Source organism: Lethenteron reissneri, chromosome 9 (genome assembly GCF_015708825.2).
Source record: "Lethenteron reissneri isolate LAM-NWPU_2019-01 chromosome 9, ASM1570882v1, whole genome shotgun sequence".
In the NCBI taxonomy this organism is placed as follows: domain Eukaryota; kingdom Metazoa; phylum Chordata; class Hyperoartia; order Petromyzontiformes; family Petromyzontidae; genus Lethenteron; species Lethenteron reissneri.
In genome coordinates, this window is record NC_083787.1 from 11375917 (window position 1) to 11391379 (window position 15463).

Consider the following 15463-nt stretch of genomic DNA (forward strand, 5'->3'; position numbering starts at 1 on the left):
ACTACTATTAATGTAGTACGTCATGATAAGAGGTAGACTTAGGTGCTACTAATCTTGATTTGAAGCTTTCGTGACTACAGTAATCCATACCCTTTGGTTATTTCGGTAAAGTTACGTACGTGACTTGAGTTAGGTGCTACTCTTTATACTTTTTAGAACTGTATTTCAGGTTCATGTGTCAAAAACAAATTGCTCATACACTAGACTAAATTAAAAGGGGTAAATACATCACTTTATTCCGTCCCTGATAATGTCTCGACGTTTTGACTGGATGGCCTACTTCAGAATGAGTAAACTTAAATCGATATTAACACAATACATTACTGTATTATTATTAAATTCGGTATCATGCTGGCAAGTATGAGGTCTTCATAGTCGCATTGGAACAATTACCTTGTTAGGAAATTGAATTTGAAAATGACTGAAGAAGAAGCAAAATCCTTCAGCTTACATGCCAAAGTGAACGTAACTGAACGATACCATTAATATAAAATAATAAACTACCCCAACACCTATAACTAGCCCAACCCCTATCACTACCCCAACCCCTATATTAACTCCTGTAGCTACCCCTTCTTAACCACTCACACCTGTCCTACCATAACTACAACAGCCCCTTTATTAACCCATCATCTTATGTTATAATTGTTGTAACGCACTTTGTAATAAGCCAAAATATAAATCTATATATAATAGGATCAATTGGAAGACCTTGAGCCAGACTGTTACCATCAAAAGACCTCGAAGGTGCGGTGTCGTCTCCAACAACTGCAGGAACTGGAAGAAGGAAGCGATGGCGATGCGCGTGGTTAAATAAACGCCACTGGCGACATCAACAAATGTCATTCCCCTTCTTCATGAGTAACCGCATTCCAGTGACATCACGGCGGTAGCGTTCTTGTCTATCGCGCCTGAAGTCTGTGCATAACATCGGCTCTGTAATGATTATTCTCCACCCCCCACACCCCGTCACGATTTTTGGTCCCCATTCAATTTGATGATTCTGATAACGATCATCTTATGATGATGAACACGATCCTCGTGGTTGAAATGTACGTTGAACTTCTTTCGCACCGTGCGCAGCCAACTGCGCGAGTCGGAGGTGCGGGGAAGGACAACAAACTAAACACAAAACGCATTTCTAAATGAGTGTTCAATCTACATTTAACAGTGAAGAGCTTCAGCGGCTTCCTGATATCGGAAGAAAGAGTGCTCCAGACGGCTACACAAGCGGATCTGAAAGTGCGCGATGCAGTGACCGTCTTTGTTTGATGGCTATCCAAAAGCCACTGCGAGGATGAGCGGAGTTCTCGTGATGGTTTACGCTCCTTGACGAGATCAGCAAGGAATTTGTGATATATTTGTGGCAAGCACTTTGTGTGTCATGAGTGCAACCTTGATGATAATGATGATAAACACGTTCATGATAGTTCACTCGATCACGATCATGGTGGTACCACTCTCGATGCTGATGATGGTGGTTGACTCATGATGTTGATGATGGTGGTGATGCTGAAGTCTCAGGGCTCGCACTGGAAGGTGGCTCCCCCGTGCACCTGCGGCAGCTCCGTGCAGTCGAGGCTCGCGATCAGCGTGAGCTCCCCGCGGCGCTTGGGAACCACGGGCACGCGCGTGCAGCCGTGCCCCTCCACGTTGCTGCGCCGAGACAGACACAAAGACAAAGGTCCCCTGTATAGTCTATAGCAAACTGTTGGGGCAAGTACTGCGAGCAACTGTTAAGGCCGGGACAGGCACACGAGCGGGTGGTGTGGGCAGCACGTCTGACCGCCTATTGTACCCCCAGTGCTGAAGCTTGCATACACCGCCTCAGAGTCATTTGAGGCTGAATCGACCTAGGGGAGGCCCAGAACTGGGTCGCGGGTGCATAACAAATTACACTCACCGCTACACTATCGTGAAGCGAGAGACACATACAGGCACGTGTCATCATCATCATCAGCAAAAGTGTGAGCATCAGGTATAATTGTCACTAAACACATGAACAGTATTGTGAGATTGCATTAGCAGTGGTGCATACGCGCGCAAAAATTTAAACTCTCAATCGTCAATAACATCCTGGACTTAAAAAGAAAATTATATAATAACGGACGTTTCGGGCGATGATCCGTCTTCATAGCAAATGTGTTTGGTTCAATCGATAACACGTGTGTTATGAACAAGGGTAGTTGCCCGAAACATCGTCTATTTCTATTTGATCTTGTTATGATCGTGAACTTGTGACGACGGCACCATACCCGACGAGTATGTTGCTCGGCGTGTGCACGCCGGCTCCCTCCACGCGGACGCGCACGCGGTGCAGGGCACGTGCCACGGGGTTCGTGAAGCAGAGCTCGGAGAAGAGATCGCGACCCACGTGGGTCCCCTCCATCACCTGTGGGGAGATATCATACCATCTAACCACTGCACCATTATCAGGCAATCACAAGCACAGCTTCTAGCATGAAACCACTATCATCATCTTGACACTATCATCGAATATCGTACTATTATCACACCATCACACAAAAACAGCTTCGAACATCACATTACCACCATCATCATGATCACACTTTCATGTAACTTCGCATTTTCATCATCACACCATCAATTACCACCACACCATTATCATGCCATCATCATCACACCATCATTAAACCATCATGCCATTGCAAACACACCTCCGTTAAGCACTGGTGTCTACGTACATTGCGAAATAAGTTCAACATACATCTAACATCACAGCATCATCTAACATTATACCATCATCATGCCATTATAAACACACCACCACCTACCATCGCACCACTGTGTCGGGTGGAGGAGGATTTATGATACCCAAAATAAATTTTGAGACGTATAGTTGTTGCTGCTGTTGTTATTGTTGATGCTGTTGTAATGTGCCACTCACGTGCAAGCGTGGGGAGCGCACACGGGTCACGTGCAATCTCGGCGCCATGTCGAGCACCGGCGCACACGCCACCAGCACGAGTGCGAAGTGGTCCACGGCCAGGTGCAGGTACGCGCTCGGGGGCTCGCACACCAGCACGCGCCGCTCTGTGCCGGACAACAAAGACAAACATTCCCTCGTAGAGCCTCCCCATCTCCATCCTTCCGTCTCACCCTCGTGCGGTCCCAGCTCCAGGATGGGCCTCCTCCTCCTCAAACCTGCCCAGGTTGACGCCCGTGTAAGTGGCCTCGTGGCCCGCACACTCACGCGGTGTCACGTGCTTGTTTTCGCCACGCGCACCTCGGCCGATAATTCCCAGCCCAGTGCAGTCTCCTCAAGAACTGGCACTGTCACCTCGGGGGGTAGTGGGTCCCCACCTGGGTCCCTGCCCATTGGGGCCCCAATAGGGTCCCCGTCGGGGGATACAATCAGGTGCTCATCGGAGTTTACAATGGAGCGTACATCCAGAGCCCTGCCAATATCCGCTGCGTCTCCTGCCCTCTCGACCCCGCCAGGACGCCGCTCGCTTTGTTCCCCCAGGAGGACCCTGGCCCTCCTGTCTCCACCTCGTGGGTTCGCCTCTCTGCACTCCCGCGCTTCAGCAGGCTGAGTGCTTACACCACCACGCGGCGCTCCTCCTCGGAACCTGTGGGGGTGGACGAAGGTGGGTGGAGAGGGGCATCATCATTGTCAGCAGCAGATGCAGCATCATTATTATTTCAGCAGCTACAGCAATAGTCGCAGCATCGTAATCATCATCTAAAGTACCACTACTTAGCAGGAGCACTCTCATCACCATCTTCAACTTCCCCAGCCATCACCAGATTAATAGTTCCCTACCATCACCATGCGTAAAGACATTAGCATTATCATCACTATCTCCTGCATATCCTAATCTTAATATAATTATCGCTAAACATTATAATCAACATCATATCGATGATTGCACACTTGTAAATTGTTCTAGTTGTATTCAATAAATATCAGTCAACATTTGCATCACAAGAACATTCCGCGCCACTGACCCACTCCCCGCTGCCCTTCTCCATCCTCCCCTTGCTCCTTCTCCATCCTCCCCTTGCTCCTTGGCCCCTGACCATCTGCCCACTTCCCCCCTGCTGCCCGGGCTCATGGTTACCCGCAGAGGGTTTGTATTTGGCTGTGATATCGAGGCTGCAATACATATCCACGTGATAAGCCACTTCGTTGAGCTATAATTTATGATTGCCAAGTAGCTTCTGAGAAACACCTATATAGTTCATTGAGCTTTACCGGGTAAAATAAAAAAATGTTAAGTTTTTGTTAATCTGATGGGTACCACACGAACCACGACCACCGCCATCATCATGACCACTGTCAGGCTTCGTAGAGCAGGGTGCTGTGTTTGTTGTCATCGTCTACGAGAGCTGCACGTGGCAAACCGGGGGCGCTGTCGCATGGCTCGGCGATTGCGCACTTGCTGAATGAATCTGGAAATTGCCACGTGGTCAGCAAAGGGGCAGTACAGCAACATGAACCCTTGCATAATGCCCCGCTTCCCACACCTGCAACCAACCCGCACCGACCAGCGTGGTGAAGTATGGTCAACGATCCACTAGGTCGTGGTGGTGGGGAGGTCCCCATACAGCAGCGGACTCGTGAAAGGGCCATGACGTGGACGCACATGCATCATCCCATGTGATACCACCTGCGGGGCACGCCTCGCGACGCTCAGGTGAGCGTTACATGCGCCCGCTTCCTGCGGGATAGCAACAACCGCCTGCCAGCCATCATATCCCGATGGGAAGTCGGGTCTCTTCATTCATGCGTTGCTCCACGATTGGAAGTTTCTGGCACAGATGCGCGAGGTGGATGAGTTGCAGTCCTGTTTGTGAGCGTGTGGGTTTAGAAAGCTGCGTTATGATGAATCCAATGTACCGATTCCCGCTTACGGCCACCATCACCAGTGACGATAATCTGAACCGGTCCTGGATCTCTAGAGGTCGGCTTTAAATGATGATCCGGTGCAATGTGTACACATCGCAACTCGAGAGACAAAGGCGGCCGAGGATTGTCCCGGCCACCCACACAGAACACGTGTGAAACAGACATCATGCGAGAAACACGTGCAGATCATTCGGAAAGCAGGCAAATATCTTGTTTAATATCACATATGGATCGTGCGTAGAACGCATACCGATCATACATAAGAAACAAACACCCAGGTAATGTATGAAACACACTCATATGCTCCTGTAGGATACGTTGGTTCAGCAGGCGTATCGGGTGATTGATTACAGTGTTAGTTTTTTTTCAATGGCGATAGAAAATATTGTTCATTCATTTGCTGTCCAGCTGTACACTCATTCATTCATGCGCTATCATATTAATCTGTGCATCTGTCAATCCACAAGGTACCTACTATGATAACAGCAGTGCATACTGTGGTGGTACATTGTTTCACAACAGCAGTGCATACTTAATGCGGTGGTACCTGCTATGATTACAGCAGAGCATACTGTGGTGGTAGCTGCTTTAACTACAGCAGTGGATACTGTGGCGTAACCTGCTATGATTACAGCAGGGCAAGCGACAGTGGTGGTACCTGCTATGATTACAGCTGTGTATAGTGACTGTGGTGGTACCTGCTATGATTACAGCTGTGTATACTGACTGTGGTGGTACCTGCTATGATTACAGCAGTGCAAAGTGACTGTGGTGGTACCTGCTATGATTACAGCAGTGTATAGTGACTGTGGTGGTACCTGCTATGATTACAGCAGTGCAAAGTGACTGTGGTGGTACCTGCTATGATTACAGCAGTGCATAGTGACTGTGGTGGTACCTGCTATGATTACAGCAGTGTATAGTGACTGTGGTGGTACCTGCTATGATTACAGCAGTGTATAGTAACAGTGGTGGCACCTGCTATTATTACAGCTGTGTATAGTGACTGTGGTGGTACCTGCTATGATTACAGCTGTGTATACTGACTGTGGTGGTACCTGCTATGATTACAGCAGTGTATAGTGACTGTGGTGGTACCTGCTATGATTACAGCAGTGTATAGTGACTGTGGTGGTACCTGCTATGATTACAGCAGTGTATAGTGACAGTGGTGGTACCTGCTATTATTACAGCTGTGTATAGTGACTGTGGTGGTACCTGCTATGATTACAGCTGTGTATACTGACTGTGGTGGTACCTGCTATGATTACAGCAGTGTATAGTGACTGTGGTGGTTACCTGCTAGCACTACAGTAGTACATGCTGACTTTATAGCAGTATATATCGAATCTATAGCACAAAGTAGTAAGCAGACAGAGTGCCGTAGTGAGGCCTAGTCCCGTGCAGAGCCCCGGCCTCGCCTAGATTTCCCAGCCGGCCGAGGTGTGACCTTGGCAGGCTGTGGGGCTGGGCGCTCTATAGTAGTTTCAGGACGCATTGGGGTATCATTGGGGTGGGGTGAAGAGGACATCGACTGTGAATAATTTACGTGTTCCGTGTGTTTTTGCTGCATGTTTGAGGCGAATTAAAATTCGTGCCGATCGTGTGCGCGTTGCTAGGGGCAACCCATGTGAGCACACATTAGTACTATAAGAATGAGTGTAATTACACTCATGCTTATAGTACTAATGTGTGCGACTTACGTCTTGTTTAAATGCACATAATACAAAAGTGTGCGCCTGACCTTTGGCGACGGCGCGTGCGGATTGCTGCTGGGGGGTCACCTCGTGCGCGTTGTGCGCAAGTGCAGCTGGCTGCGTTGTCAGCCCGCGCGCGGCGAAGCGAAATCAATAAATAATCGCGAAACTTTCTCTTAAAATAAAGAAAAATCGGCAAAAGACGCGAATTTAACTAATTTTAAGGTGAAGGGCGTGAAAAAGGAATCGCCTATGCCAAGCACGGGGCTTCCGGCGTGGTACCTGGCTAATTTTTGTTTACGCCAGGGGTGTCCAAACTTTTTGCAAAGAGGGCCAAATTTCATGAAGTGAAGATGCCCGGGGGCCAATAGTTCCTTCTGACATTTTTTGCCACAAAAGTTACATGAAAACACACACTGTTATAAAAAAAAATCATTGTCACAATTACCTTAATTTTTCAAATGACAATGTAACCAAATATAAGCCACTCAGGCAGACGTGAACAACTCTAAAAACGCAATTCTGGCTTTCATTCAGTCAGATAACATTGAACAAACTGTATAGAATACCTTAAATTTCCATGAGTGAAATATCTTTGCCTCATGAACATTTTAAACAGGAGTTATAAGTAATGCAAAGTGGTCTGTTATCATTAAACTTTAAAACAAGTGAATTTTGCCCTTGTCTTTTACAAGATCTTTCAGAAAGAAATAGTTTGTGTCACATCTACAGGTAGATAACATCAACAGTTATAACCAAATCTTATTCAAGAGTTTAATAAAACAAGTGCCATAAGTCCAAGTGCATTAGTGTGCTTTAGGCTTTTCACTGTTAATAGTGACAGATGTTACCGTTCAAAACACTAAATTTCAGATTGATCAAGGAACAGCCACCTCACATCGTTGTGATGTATTACGTCACCGTAGAAGTTATTCAAGAGCCAGATAGCATTAGAATGGTGCTGCCACCGTGTGGTGAAAAGAGGAATTTATTTATTCTGACAGAGCTAGCGAGCCATAAATTACACATTATAAATTACACATTATAAATTACACATTATAAGACCGAAGCTGCGGGCCGTATGAAATCTGACCGCGGGCCGGACTTTGGACATGCCTGGTTTACGCGAACCCCACCGTTTGAGAGCCAAATCCCTCGCAAGCGCGTCAACACTCACAGACAGAGACACAAAATGACATTTATATAGGTAAAAAACAGATTATACGTGCCTGCTACGAAGAGGGTGGGAGGATGTGAGGAGAACGAGGTGAGGGGTGAGGACGAGGTGAGGAGGACGAACTGAGGAGTGAAGATAACGAGCAGATGGGTGAGGAGGCGAGGTCAGTAAGGGAGGTGTCCGTCTCAGGAGTGTTATATTTGTTGCTCATGCTCGATGTTTGATTTGTGACGAAACATCGAATAAAATACTTCATACATCTGGAATTATCGTCAATTATTCGTGTCTGCTACATCTACCTACACGCGTGCGCGTATTTATCCCAGAGGGATCTCATGAGCTTGACGTTCTCTTTCACACACGTCCAGAAGGGGCGGGTCAGCCGGTTGCATCAACAACAAAATGTAATAAAGGATACTAGAGTCAGGATTGAAAAAATGTAATCAAGTCACAAATAAATATGTAGTGCAAAAACAAACTGTGCAGCACATACCTTCCTGTAGATTTGTCAACATCATATCCAAGCTTGGGCAAGACGGCAAAACACCGACAGTCAAAGGAGCACACCAAGACCAGAGACAGTCGCCTCGTCAGTGAATTTCACTGCGACATTGAACTCTCGACACGTGGCGAGGAGGCTCCGAGTCTCAAGTCGCAGGGAGCTTCCTCTGCCCCCATTGGGTGTCTGAGGGGGCGGGGTTCACGGGCTCTGGCTCCGCCCACAGTAGGCGGGGCCAATGACGTCACCTCCGGCTTTGACGTCACTAAGACAGGGCGAGCGAGCTGAGCGGCTGCTTCTATCTCTTGCGCCCCCAACAGGAACTATGAGGTTCTTCAAGAGAGCGCAGCAGTTGCAAGCGACGCTGGAGACTCCGAATTCGTCAACAGTGGAGGTGAGTGGCGCCACCTCTTGCCTTTCAGCGGCATCGATCGGAGTTATACGAATTAAATACCGTGATCATATCGAGAAAAAATATATCGATTTTTTTTTTATTTTAACTTTAAAATTGAATGTTCGATACGTAGGTAAGGAGGTTCATAGTTTAATATCACAGATTGAGAGTTTCATCAAGGATTTTAGTCGGAAGGAGCTTTCTCTGGGCAAGGTGGTCCTTGTTTGCGTTGCCATGGTGACAGCATCTCGGACCAACTGCCGTTGTCCAGCAGCTGTGCCTGGGGGTCACGTGGTATTTGGTGACGCGATAAGGACGAGCCGTAGACTCCGCCCATATAGGGTTGGCTCCGCCCACATAGGGTGGAGCCAATGACGTCACCACTGTAATGTCTGTTACGTCATTCATATCGGTTTTTGGGTGAGATCGCGTTATTATAAATGTGTCGCAACCCTCCACCACCCGACACGGCCAATCAGTAAAAAATGTGTCACGTTAACAAAACGCCAATTAGTTACTTCTTCAGCCCACGGGTGTGTTTGAAGAGTGAATCCACAACATTTAGAATTTGAGTACGACGTTTCGCTTGTATTTACATTACTAATCTTGACTTAGGGGCCGTCCATAAATGACGTCACGCGATTTTGGCAGATGTTTTACTCCCCCTCCCTTAAAGTTGCGCATTTTGATGTGACGTCACATTTCTCAATCCCCCCGCCCCCCTCCCGATGTGCGTGACGTCATTTATGGACGGCCCCTTAAAGCTTTCGTGACTGCAAGAATTCATATTCTTTGGGTCTTTTGATAAAGTCACGTAGATATCTTCAAAGAAAATAAGAAAAAGTAACAAAAAACCTACGACGTTTCGATCACAACACAAGCGGTCGGCATCAGGAATAAGTATAACCCGTAAAAACAAAGTTTTTCACTCTAAATCCTTTATATGCGTGGCGGCTCGAGTCCTCTCGTCCTCTCGCTTGAGATGGCTGCCACCTATGGGTCAGATGATTGTCTGCAGTATTAAACAATTGGTAATTAAATATTTAATTTGTTTTCCCTAAACAGTGTAAAATTTTGGAAAAAAAATTTTTCACGAACATTAATTGTCTCGCACAACGAGTCTGTGTGCAAAATGTCAGCTCGATTGGATCACGGGAAGTGGGTTAAAAAACGACCGAAAGGTTTGCACGGTCGTAAGCAAGCAAGCACGCAAGCAAGCAAGCTTAATATAAAGGATTTAACAAGTATAACTCGTAAAAACAAAATTTTTCACTATAAATCCTTTATATGCGTGGCGGCTAGAGTCCTCTCGTCCTCTCGCTTGAGATGGCTGCCACCTATGGGTCAGATGATTGTCTGCCAGTATTAAGCAATTGGTAATTAAATATTTAATTAGTTTTCCCTAAACAGTGTAAAATTTTGGAAAAAAAATTTCACGAACATTAATTGTCTCGCACAACGAGTCTGTGTGCAAAATGTCAGCTCGATTGGATCACGGGAAGTGGGTTAAAAAACGACCGAAAGATTTGCACGGTCTTAAGCAAGCAAGCACGCGAGCACGCAAGCAAACAAGCGAACTTAATATAAAGGATTTAAAAAGGATGCCGACCCAAAGAATATGATTGCTAATTTATTATACAATTACAATACCCCCCCACACCTCCGCCTCTGATCTCAAAACCTGATGGGATTCAACGATGATGACGTCATCCTGCACTGTTTAAGACGGGAAGCAGGTGGGTGGCTTCACTATTCTGGCAAATCGCCCGAAGATGCTGGATGTAATTACCAGCGAAACGTCGTACTCAAATGCTAAATGTTGTGGATTCACTCTTCAAACACACCGGTGGGCTGAAGAAGTAACTAATTGGCGTTTTGTTAACGTGACACATTTTCTACTGATTGGACGTGTCGGGTGGTGGAGGGTTGCGACACAATTATAATAACGCGATCTAACCCAAAAACCTTTATTATGAATAATACTGGTAGCGCAATGCCTACGTGATTAATTGTTACGTCATTACTGCATGGACTTCTTGTCGCTGCGAGGTGGCCTGTGTTTATTTCTCTGGGTCGGCAAGAGCATCAATGAGATCCTTCAGCATACCACAGTTGAAAGCCACACAGGAGACACTGAATTTGTCAACAGTGGAGGTGCGTTTTGATGGCAGAGTTGTACTTGGCAAGAGAGCGGAGTCAAAGCGAGGCTGGAGTGGAGGCCACCGCTGCAAACCTGTATGGAATTAATACAGGCAGTCCTCGCTTTGCGCTGAAGATGCGTAGATGGAGAAGTGAGCATTCATCATAATAAAGGCATTCATCGAATAAGCGCTTAAAGGGTTATTATACCATTGTACATATGGGGATGCTTTCCCAACAGCGTTGTCTCTCATGAACAATAAATGAGGGCTTCATTGGGGTGTCAGTATCAGCGCAATTTAATTACAGTAATAAATCAGATGGTAAACATTGTATCAAAACAAATATACATTTTTTTATTATCAATAAGTATTATGTAATGTACTCGCCTGATGCTCACCCACCTCGACCGGCATTATCACTTGCATGTTACCATTCTAAGTGATACTTTTCCTTGACCTGTTGGTCTCATTTCCAGCACTAACACATTTACAGGCCTCTTTCCAGACATTTTGGGGCTAACATGCTCACTAAAATATGAAAACAAGGCAAAGAGAGACCAAGGAAGAGCAAACACGTCGGCGGACCAGGGTGTCTTTTAAAAACTGGCGAGCGCTGCGTGGCTCAGAGCGTACTGTGATAATACTGAATAACAAAGATTGTAACAACATTGACAAAATTATCGATTTTTTTAATGTACTCGTGACCATACATCGTCATTATTGAATCGCGGGGGTTTGTTGCTGGTTGTCCCAGAGCGTTCGTCACTCTCATTGGCTGAGCGAATGTAAACAGAGATGGCGGTGGATGAGTTTCTGAGACCAACGCTGCTGCGCGTTCTACCACGGTGTTTAGGCTGTGTGAGGAATCGTGTTGTCTTGCGTGGGTGTGTGGGTGTCAGCGTATCTGTCCGATGTGTGTCTACCTGCGTATGAGGCACTTCACTTGTCATGTGCCATGGTGTTTTTTCCACCATCCCTGTCAAATGGCGTCCGTCACGATGCGAATGAAGGCAGGATTTACACTGGGAGGAGCTAACGTGCCCATGCCATGTGCCCTTGCTCCCGTCGCAGTTGCCAATGCCGGAGAACGAAATGCACCAGCTGTCTCAGGAGGTGTCGAACCTGCGGGCCAACCTGGGCAGGGCACGAGCGCACTTTAACACCCTGCGTGGCGCCCTGAGCCAGAAGGATAAGAGCCTCCACGAGATGCTGCACCAACTCGAGATCCACCGTTCTGAGGAGGTACCCTGGCTGCCGCCAAACCCCCCTCCCCGTCCCCTTGTTGCACGGAGCGCGGCTAAAATTAAACGTGTTCTCGTGAAGCTCCGTGGCGCACAAGCAGGGATAACAAAACCTCAACATATTCGTCAATAAGACTGCAATGGATATTGCTGTAAAGGACCATTGCCTGAAACGTCGCCTTTTCGATGTTCTGCCCTATTGAGTGCATCGTTTTTGATGAATGTGTTGAGGTTTTATTCAGAGTGTGATCTGAAAGTCAAGGAAATTGGCCATTAAATAAGTGCATTCTGGGAGGTGGCTGGGTGCCCCAGGGGTCAGAGATGCTGTGCCGGCACTGCTGAGATCCCAGGATCAAATCCAGATTACAGCCGCCCAACCACAGTGATTTAACCGGGTTCATAAGCGTAATGAGTTGGTGATCTCAGCCTGGTCACGAATGAGTGCACAAAAAAACCCAACGAAAAATATTTTGGTTCTGTACTTAATTTGGCTAAATTTGAATCCTAATACTGTTTATTTTGATGAATGTGTTGAGGTTTTATTCAGAGTGTGATCTGAACGCCAAGAAAATGGCCCATTAAATAAGTGCATTCTGGGAGGTGGCTGGGTGCCCCAGGGGTCAGAGATGCTGTGCCGGCACTGCTGAGATTCCAGGATCAAATCCAGATTACAGCCGCCCAACCACAGTGATTTAACCGGGTTCCCAAGCGTCATGAGTTGGTGATCTCAGCCTGGTCACGAATGAGTGCACAAAAAAACCCAACGAAAAATATTTTGGTTCTGTACTTAATTTGGCTAAATTTGAATCCTAATACTGTTGAAAATGAAAAAAGCAGATCAAACACAATTTTTGTATCATAGCATCTCTCCACAGAATATGCATGTATGTTTTACTGATTAATACACCTGTATGGGGCTGACCAGCATGGGGAAGTATAGTAAAACACATCCCCATGACCGACATGGCATTGTGAGTTGTTCTGAATATTGACTCCATTTGAAGATGATCATTTGGGTGCTCGGAATTTATTCATAATCTTACGATGAAGAGCATTTCCATGTTGTATGCATGCTTACAAATGGTTGATATATCATGCTTATATTTTTGGAATTTCTTTTATTATTCGAATATATTTTATATTCTCTTTAAACCTCATTGTGGTATGTTGATTACGACCATGGGTATTTACCCGTGGTCGTATTGTTCACAATATAATCTAAACTTCTTCTCTTTTCATCTTGAAAAGCATCCATTTGCATGTGTGCGCATCCATCTGCATGCGTGCCACCTATATGGGCACATGTGCGTCTGTACTCGATCCCCGTGTCTCTGCATGCTTACGTTGTCTCCCTGTACATGTTTTGCCTGTGGCTATATACATGTCTCTCCATACAGTATGCACTGTGACTTTCTGTACATGTGTCCAAATTTTTACATGTGACTTGCTTGTGTCTTTGTGTGTATATGTCTCTGCATCTTTGTCATTTCTCTATTCTTTTCGTGTGCCTCCTGCCCGTGTCTCTGTCTCTATTTCTCCGTACAACTACATACTGCGTGTCAGTATGTCTCTACCTGTCCTCATCTGCACGCTGCACGTGTCTATGATGAGGGGCTGCCCACCTATGCATACACGTGCCTGTGCCACTGTGCCCATCTGTCCGTGAGCAGCTACGGGCGCACTCGCAGGCCATCAACAGCCTGCAGGCGGAGTTGGAGGCAGCGCGGCGGGGTGAGCGGGAGGCCGAGGAGCGTTCCGTGCACGACGCCAAAGCCGCGTCAACGGCGTCAACGGAGCTGGCAGAGTTCACGCTTAGGACTGAGCGGCTTCAGGAGCAGCTGAGACATGAGCACGAGAAGACTCTGAATCTGGCACGCATGGAGCTGGCCGAATATCGTGCATCGCACACGCACGCCGACTCAGAGTACGACGCTCACGTCGTGCACATCGCAGTCCTGCAGAAGGTGAGGCCTCCACTCTCGCAACAGCCACCCCCCTACCCTCCCCCCCTACCCACACTCGAGTTCTCTTGTCATTCGGGGGCCATTGATTGGTGTCCTGGAAAATACTTGATAAGCCACAATCCCTTGGAGCTCTTTTCATAGTTGGCCAATGTTCATCCATTGCTGGATGAAGGCCTCCCTTAAGCCACCACCACAACCTCTCCCGATCTCCACTTAGTACCTGCACACAATCAGATTCCATCGCTGACACTGTGCTATTATTCTCCACCATCCGTCATCCCCTCGAGCAATGAGTCCTGCCCAAGCCCACTTAATTTTCTCAATATTTTGGGTGAGCGATGAAAAGGATAATGAATGTATTCAAATTACATGTAATTAAGTGTAATATAGATACTGCCCGTCCTCCGCCGGCAGGAGCTGAAGGAGCGTGACGAGCTGCTGCGGCGCTCTGAGGCCGACCTGGTGGTGGCACAGGAAGTGGCACGAGAGCGTGGCATTGAAGCCGAGCGGCTGGGCGCCGAAGCCGCGGAGCTGAGTGTGACCATGCGTGACCTCTCTGCCAACCAAGAGGTGCAGCAAACTGAGGTGGACACCCTGCGGGATGAAGCACTGGAGTTGCAGCAACGGCTGCAGGAGACCAACGCATGCTTCGAGGAGACCGGTGGGTAGGGGCCTGTGCTCCCAATCTTTATAAATCCACGGACCCATTGAACACTAATTTTTGTAGACCACTATGCAACAATAACTTATTTTTACGAGTTTAAACGAGTCTAAGTCCTAGCAACATTTCACATGTGGACCACTTCCGTTAACATGGTAAGACTGCACTGGGTTTACTAAATGCTCTCTAGCTAAGTCCTTCCCGTGCATATATTATTATTTTGGACCCCGTTTGAATGCAAGCTGGTGAATAGGTCTGAGGGACCTAATCCCTCTTAGCACTGACTAGTTTCTGATACTACTCCCGCTGCTGCTACTCTTTCTCCACCTGCTGCCGTTGGTGGCTATACTGTCTTCATCACCGTGGTTTTGTGTCCCTTTTGACAGCCAATTCTCTGGAGCAACAGCATGAGCGTGCGGAGCTGTCTCAGGCAGAACTAGTGGCGATGCAGGCGCGGCTAGGCGAGCACAAGGTGGAGTGCGAGCGGATGCTGCAGAATGAGAAGTGCCGTGCCCAGGAAGAGCTCGACAACACCAGGTGCGTAGCGTAGGCAACGGTGGCGGCGACGGTGAGATGAGGGGCATGGGGGGAGTGATTAGGAGGATGCTCGGCGGGTGTGGGAGTAATGGAATGGCGGTCCGTAGCGAGGTGGCAGAGGTGAGCGGTGGTGGGATGGCGGTAGAGTCACGTCAAGGCGTCATGGCACGAGAAGGACACATACGTGCAACGTCCAAGGGGTTCAGATCACACGTGTGCGAGCATGTGCTTCCAAAAAGCAGAACACAGGGTGACTGAGGTTGAGCGATGGACATACGG

The 15463-nt window shown here is 47.4% G+C and overlaps 1 protein-coding gene across 1 annotated transcript; it reads right to left on the minus strand.

Annotated features, from left to right (window-relative positions):
• Positions 1-1251: 1251 nt before the first annotated feature.
• Positions 1252-8396, minus strand: LOC133340291 (protein-glutamine gamma-glutamyltransferase K-like). Its single transcript, XM_061548402.1, has 5 exons — positions 8241-8396; positions 3410-3593; positions 2909-3054; positions 2256-2392; positions 1252-1656 (listed from the first exon to the last, which is right to left on the minus strand). The coding sequence occupies exons 3-5, from the start codon at positions 2954-2956 to the stop codon at positions 1521-1523; spliced, it is 321 nt and encodes a 106-aa protein (XP_061404386.1). The 5' UTR covers positions 2957-3054; positions 3410-3593; positions 8241-8396; the 3' UTR covers positions 1252-1520.
• Positions 8397-15463: the final 7067 nt, after the last annotated feature.

Coding starts and splice junctions, on each gene's coding strand:
- LOC133340291 (XM_061548402.1), bottom strand. CDS start 2,956: ATGGCGCCGAGATTGCACGTGACCCGTGTGCGCTCCCCACGCTTGCAC. Junction 2,393..2,908: donor TGCGCTCCCCACGCTTGCAC/GTGAGTGGCACA, acceptor ATCTCCCCACAG/GTGATGGAGGGGACCCACGT. Junction 1,657..2,255: donor CCGAGCAACATACTCGTCGG/GTATGGTGCCGT, acceptor GTCTCGGCGCAG/CAACGTGGAGGGGCACGGCT.